Source organism: Populus alba, chromosome 6 (genome assembly GCF_005239225.2).
Source record: "Populus alba chromosome 6, ASM523922v2, whole genome shotgun sequence".
Classification (NCBI taxonomy): domain Eukaryota; kingdom Viridiplantae; phylum Streptophyta; class Magnoliopsida; order Malpighiales; family Salicaceae; genus Populus; species Populus alba.
The window spans coordinates 20,120,977-20,127,937 of NC_133289.1; the positions used below are offsets into that span (position 1 = coordinate 20,120,977).

A 6,961-nucleotide genomic window follows, 5' to 3' on the forward strand; every position below is an offset into this window, starting at 1 on the left:
ATGATTTTTTCTATAATTTTTCTATAATATTATATATATATATATAAATTATTTTAATATTTTTTAATTGAAAAACAATTTTAAAAAACATAATATACTATATTAACAAACACTTACGTGGACCAATTTGTTTACAAAAAGCACTGTGACACACCTGTAAACAAACACAACCTTAATACGCTACTCATCAAGTAAACAAACATAGCCAACACCACTTCAAAAGCGTAATAACTTCATTCTTCTAAGGGCAAATACGTAATCCAAAAATTACTGTACGAATCGACAAAGCGTACTCGCCCTTCGTGTACTACACAATTTACTACAGCTTTCTTCCTTTCATACTCCTTCCCTCCCCTACAAACTGGCACGCCCACAATTCTCTAACTCCTCCCCCTTCTCTCTCTCTCTAGAACTCGCTCCTTTTTTCCCTATCAAAAACTCACCGAGTCAGAGATCATGATGCACATGACTTTCTATTGGGGCCGGGAGGTGACGATCCTGGTTAACTCATGGCACACAAAGACATGGCTCGGTTACTCTCTCTCTTTACTCGCTTGTCTCCTCGCTTCCATCTTCTACCAGTACCTGGAGAACCTCCGCATGAGACTCAAACTCATCTCCTCCGGATCTGTGAAAGCGAAACCGTCACCATCGGCTACGATCGATGAGCCGCTGCTTCAAACGATGGGTGGTGGAGGAAAAGTGAGGTGGTCTGCCGCGAGAGCGGGAGGAGCTGTGCTTTTTGGGATAAATTCAGGGATTGGGTATCTGTTGATGTTAGTCGTCATGTCGTTTAACGGAGGGGTGTTTTTGGCTGTTGTCTTGGGGTTGGCAATTGGGTATTCGTTATTTAGAAGTGAAGAGGAGAATTCGATGCTTCTTGATAATCCCTGTGCTTGTGCTTAGACAAGAAAAAGAAAAATTGCTGTATATTTTGTTAAAAAAGAAGAAGAAAGTTTCTACTCTTGATTGCAGTTATGTTGTGAGTGTTCTTTTTTTCTATTTTCAGCTGTTTTTTTTGGGTGATTTAAGGATTTTAATCTCAATTGAAGATGTTAGTTAAAAGGAAGTGTTGGGGGACCAGTTAAATCAAGAATTGTCTTCTTGTTTTTCTGGATTGTAAAACAGGTTTCTGTTTGCATTTTGCAACGATTACAAAATTCTTCCGTAATTCTTGATTGACTATTAATCGCGTGTTTGTGATCGTGATGGAGAATTCTTTAAAAGTATTTTCTTTGAGATTATTTTTTAATTTCTTATATCAATACATTAGAATTACTAAGAAATATTAAAAAGTAATTCAAATGATAAAAAAAAAATACATTAAAAAGAAGATAAACTATTAATTAATATTTTTTTTTTGTTTAAATCTAAGATTCTATTAGCTAAAGCGGTGTACCGTTCTGCAAACAACACGAATAAAAAGATTAATTGGGATGAGAATATATTAAAATAATATATTTTAATAATTTTATTGAAAATTAAAATAAATTATAAAATTTAATTTTTAATTATATTAATGTTGAATAATAAAATTAATAAAAAAATTAAATTAACAAAAAAAATAACAAAACTCTAATTAATATGTATTAATCTGTCAAATTTAAAAAATATCGTGAAAATTTTATAAAAAACAAATTAAAATAAAATATAAAATTTAATCTCAATGAATTTGTTGAAAAAATAAAAAAAATAAAATTGAAATTAAAATTAAAAAATAAGAAAAATAGAATAAAGCTAGCTTCATTAAAATCATTGATGACAAAAACTTAGTTTCAACTTGCTGTTCAGAATACCATTAATGGTCAACTAAAAAAGGGTTCACCATTGGAGGGTCAAAGGATGGGGGGATAGTTTTATTTGCCCTGCGTCTCTAGAAATAATAACAAACTCAATTAGATCATAATGGCACCGAGGCAACTTCGAAGGAGAAATTCATCACCCCTGAATGTTCTTATACAATTAAACAATATTATGACCGAGTATGGCACCTGACTCATGACGCTAAAAACAGTCATCTTCTTAACTTATCCGAAAAACACCGAGGTAGTCTCTTGCTCTGTCCTAGTTGCTGACCTAATTGATGAAGCTTGCATCTGATGGTTCCTTTGGAACTACCATTTATAGCCAATGATTCAACCAGGAATTCTTACCAACTACTCAACCAGGGGGAAAAAAAAAGAAGATTGCTTACCAACCCATTAAAAAAGTTTCAAGGCCGGCTTACCCCCCATGAACCACAGAGTCAGCTTTTCCTTCTAGGTTTCGGTCCATTTTATCATTCGGGGGGGGCTGCTTGTTTGAGATACTTTCAATTAGAGCAGGTGAGTGGTTGTTGAAATTGAGATATTCCCATGTCGAAATAATCAGATTGCTAATTTTATTTGGTTCTAACAGTACTGGAATTCTGTGCTTGATTATGATGGATGTTAGGTGCTTGTCTATCTCAATGTAATAAATAACCAGAAGATATGATTCATGAGTGGATGTGTCCTGACGATTTACGTTAAGTGCCTGTCTATTCTTGAGTTCTAGAATTCAAATGCTTGGTAACAGAATTCGTTGAACAAGCAAGGAGAAAGAGAGATTCAACCTCTCATGCAGAAGCGAGGAGAGGAAAGAAAATGGCATTTGCATGCTGTCAATGAGTGCCCTTGTTCATCGTCCCTGTACCAGAGCAGTGCTACTCCTCTGCTAGATACTTTATTCAAACAGTAAAAGAAGATTTTCACCACACCAAGTAAAGCGCCCTGGCTTGTATTTTACAACCATACATTCCTTCTCAACAATCCAAACTCTTACAGGATCATGAAAGTATTTTAGCTACAACTTTGAGCAATATTTCTTGCATCCCTTCTGTTGTGATTACACTACATGTATCGGACTATACGAACCTATTCATGGACTAAACAATAAATCTCAAGGGAGAAAAAAAAACATATGCTTTTTTAAATAGGTTTCTTTCATCTAGACCTCTTTTCTATTAGGAGAGCTTAAACCATTTCCATAATTCTCATAAAGGACAGGATCCGAATAAGATACTGGAGAAAAAGGCAGTTTGATCCTGTGTCTCCAACCACAACGTTGATGGTGCCTGTGATTGTGGCATCCATTTTCATTATTTGCATCCTTTTCTCCTTCACTCTTCACTCCTGCTTCTCTGCTTAAAGACTCGCTGCTTCCATTTTCAGATGGCACTATGTACACGAATGGTTGAATAAATGTTTCATCAAAATCCTGAAGAGACTCCAAGACCTCAACCACGTAACTCATCATGGGCCTAGGTTTTGGATGATGACTCAGGCATTTATAAGCTAATGCAGCAGCCTTTGGAGCTCCCTTGGTGGAGTATTGCCCTTCAAGTCTTGGATCCATGATCCTGTCAAGTTTGCTGGCGTCCTTCAACAGTGGCCTTGCCCATTCCACAAGGCTTTGCTCTCGACCAGGGCGGGTGTTATCCATAGAACGTTTACCTGTAAGCAACTCCAACAGAACTACGCCAAAGCTGTACACATCACTCATGGTTGTCAAGTGACCTGGAATCAGGATATCAAATTGGGTTAGGTTTCTCGACTTCCGAATGGAATAGTAACCACCTGATGATAACATTTCTAAAATAGGTGCTGCCGGCTTCTATTCGGTGAAGTGTCGCTGGTAGTAGAATTTATGTGAACTAAAAACTTTAAAAAGCTTAATAGATAGGCTTCCAAAACAGAGAATTAAAGAAATTCAAATGGGGAAGGGTGGAACAAAGTTTCAGTAACATCAATTACCAGTCATGATATACTCAGGCGCAGCATAACCTTGAGTGCCCATTACACGTGTTGTCACATGTGTCTCTTCTCCTTCAGGGCCATCCTTTGCAAGTCCGAAGTCTGAGAGTTTAGCAGTGTAATCCTACAAGGAGAGCATTAGGGAGAATAGTCTTCAGGATCAATTTAACATGAATATTTATATTGTTCCAAGACAGCAATTTGATGGGAAATAAAGCTCAAAAGAGGGGGATTACCGAGTCCAGCAAGATATTTGAAGACTTAAAATCCCGGTATATCACTGGTTTGTCTGATTCATGGAGAAAAGCTAGGCCCTTGGCTGCTCCCAGAGCAATTTTCATCCTGGTTGACCACGGTAATGCAGCGGAATATCCTGCATATTAACCAAAAAGAACAAAGAAAAAATTACTAACAGCAATGTCAAATTAAGCGTCACCTAATTTTGTTGAACGGAAATCAACAGAACACAATTTTCCTAAGCAGTGACTGATTCTAAAATTTGTTCAACTCTGCTTCATTTTATATAGGTGACAGAAATTTCTACAAATCTGATCAATGTTTGGCTGCAATCTTGATTTATGATGAAAAAAGAGGAGGCCAAGCAACATACTTCTGAAGAGTTGATTCTCTAAGCTGCCTCTTGGCATATACTCGTATACTAGGAGTCTCTGGTCCTCCTCGCAGCAATATCCAATCAGCTTGACTAGATGAGAATGTCTCAGTTGTCCAAGAAAGATTATTTCTGCCTGCAAGAAAAACACCATAATGTTTCAGATGAGAGCTGAGTATAATCAAGAGCCGGTGCCAGAACTTTGAAGTGGTACTCTGAAATTGTAAATTGTCTCAAAATTATTCTAAACAAAAACCTCTCTTATAACTTGAATGCATAAAACTAACCATCCACTCCTTGTGTCCTTGCAAGCCATCTAAGTCCAGTGACTTCACAGCTACAGGCTGGGCATCCAATCCTGGCCTAAGCTTATCATCCACAAACCCCTTATAGACCGGTCCGAACCCGCCTTCACCAAGAAGATTACTTCGCGAGAAATTATGTGTTATAACTCTTAGCTCTGAAAATGTAAATATGTGCAGTTTTGAGCCAGTGAAAGAATTTGAGATATCTTCTATGCAGAATGGTAAACTGGGATCGCTCACATCTGAGAGAGAGAGCCTCTGAAAAGAACCTTGTTTTGAGATCCGATTTGTGGATTCTGGCAAGGGGCTGCTACAACAACTCAAGATGATGGATTTTAGTGTAACCTTCTTCATGGTCATCTTGTATCGACAATATGGATCAATCAGGCTTCGGATAGTCTTTTACAGAATAAAAAATATGAAGAAATGATTGGTCCTGAACATAGGAAACCTGAAATTGTACGCACTAAATGAAAAGAGCAGGAGAAAAGATGAGATGGATATGGAGTTTTCTGATGTGAAAAATCTTTATTGAGGGCCGGCCTTATATTTTGTTCACTCACCTACTACTCTCAAAATAGAAGGAACTATAGCCTTGTGTATTCTGTGATTATTGCAGCTATAATTTATACCTCTTTCATGATTTGATGATTAAAATATCAAGTCTTGTCTTCAAGTTAGTTAGAGAGAGAGACATGACCTGGCTGCCTCTTGACTTTGTACAGCATCAATAGAAAAATAGAAAACAAACAACTGCCCTTTCCAAGCTCCTTTTCTTCCATGGTCCATGCATCCATGTATTTGTATGTATCTTCCCTTCCCACAGCCCTTGATGGTGCAAGGTCCATATCCATCCCCTGGCTGGCAGATTAAATATAAACAATTAAAAGAAAATGCGCAGGCATAGATCCTGTTTCGTTTACAAAATGTTGAAGTTGCAAACTGATCCAAGTAAACAAATTTTACATTAATTATTCTAGCCACTGCGCAAGACCGGACAACGAAGAGGTGTCATTTTTTGAGGAATCCCAAATGAGAAACAATAAATAACGGGGTGCCATATAATATCTGATTTCTAATTCTATGTTTCTGGATAGACAAGGATTTTCATGCCAAAGGCTTCTGGTTAAGGTATTAACATGTCAGGATCAGACGATACCAACCAGACAAGTTCTGGTTTTTTAAAAGAGTTTCTACGACGACCTCTTGTAGTAGTGACCTGCAAGTTAAAGGGAAAGCTTCTAGAAAGAATTGACCCCATGACAATGCTGAAATGGAATCCTTGCTTGCGTAAAACCAAATATTTAACAACAAGCTCTTCTGGGATCATTCATGCAACCTTTTATGCGGTGATCATGGCAATGGAACTAATCCTGTCCACAAAAGAAATGGCGCTACAGTTATCATACCCCTAGCCCTAATCATTGTTGAACCATCACTACTTTGTGTGCATTAATGCCTGCCTGGTGATGTGAGTCGAGATACAAGTCAAGCAAGTGGCATTAAAGGGACCTCATGGTGCAGGCCATCGAATTATGAGGCTCAAGAGGTCAAAGAAAAAGGGTGAACAAATCAACCTACCCACAACCACTCCAATCTCTCAGGGGAATTTTACCAAACACCATGCATTTAAAACTTAATACCTTGAAAAAAGCATGGTTTATGTATTGCACGGTACTATTTTTTACAGTTGTATTATTGTGATCTCATTTTCAATTGACTATCAACCGCATGGTAAAACCATGAAACATGGTCATTAATAAGGGGTGGAAAGGTTCAATTATATGCAGATAAATGACATACAGAGGAGTCTCACTACTAGCCAAACCCTTAATGCTAAGTGATGGGTACATGTGTGTTTGATATATTTGATTAAAGGTATTAAGACACCTTGATAACTCAACATAACTAACCTTGATAAGACGCCTAACCCTGAAGATATTTTCAAGCTTAATATTCTTGGATTCTACTATATATGGAGCTCAAAAATATATGAGTCTAACAAGATATTAGACTCAATTTCCTTGAGTTCGAGTACATACTAAATCTAAATATATATAAATCTGATAAAACAACAAGTTCAAATGCCTTGAATTCAGCTACATATTAAATTCAAGTACATATATTTATCCCTTATTAATTTTGTGTGAGGAATATATATTTTTTATTAATATTATCAGGAGAAATTACATTCAAACAACATAACAAATTCAAAAGCTATATGTATCATCTTAACCATCTAGGTAGATGATTCACAATTTTTCTATTCTCTA

At 36.7% G+C, this 6,961-nt stretch overlaps 2 protein-coding genes across 3 annotated transcripts; one reads left to right on the plus strand and one right to left on the minus strand.

Annotated features, from left to right (window-relative positions):
• Nucleotides 1-456: 456 nt before the first annotated feature.
• On the plus strand, nt 457-906 carry LOC118030637 (copper transporter 5.1). Its single transcript, XM_035034817.2, has one exon. The coding sequence runs from the start codon at nt 457-459 to the stop codon at nt 904-906; it is 450 nt and encodes a 149-aa protein (XP_034890708.1).
• Nucleotides 907-2,735: 1,829 nt separating this feature from the next.
• LOC118030638 (probable serine/threonine-protein kinase PBL12) lies at nt 2,736-6,484 on the minus strand. 2 transcript variants are annotated; one of them, XM_035034819.2, is made up of 6 exons: nt 4,958-6,482; nt 4,671-4,843; nt 4,384-4,519; nt 4,010-4,146; nt 3,774-3,897; nt 2,736-3,536 (listed from the first exon to the last, which is right to left on the minus strand). In XM_035034819.2, the coding sequence occupies exons 1-6, from the start codon at nt 5,046-5,048 to the stop codon at nt 2,968-2,970; spliced, it is 1,230 nt and encodes a 409-aa protein (XP_034890710.1). In that variant the 5' UTR covers nt 5,049-6,482; the 3' UTR covers nt 2,736-2,967. The 2 variants fall into 2 exon arrangements, with proteins under 2 accessions (XP_034890710.1, XP_034890709.1); XM_035034818.2 differs by having other exon boundaries at nt 4,671-6,484.
• Between the last annotated feature and the right edge of the window lie 477 nt (nt 6,485-6,961).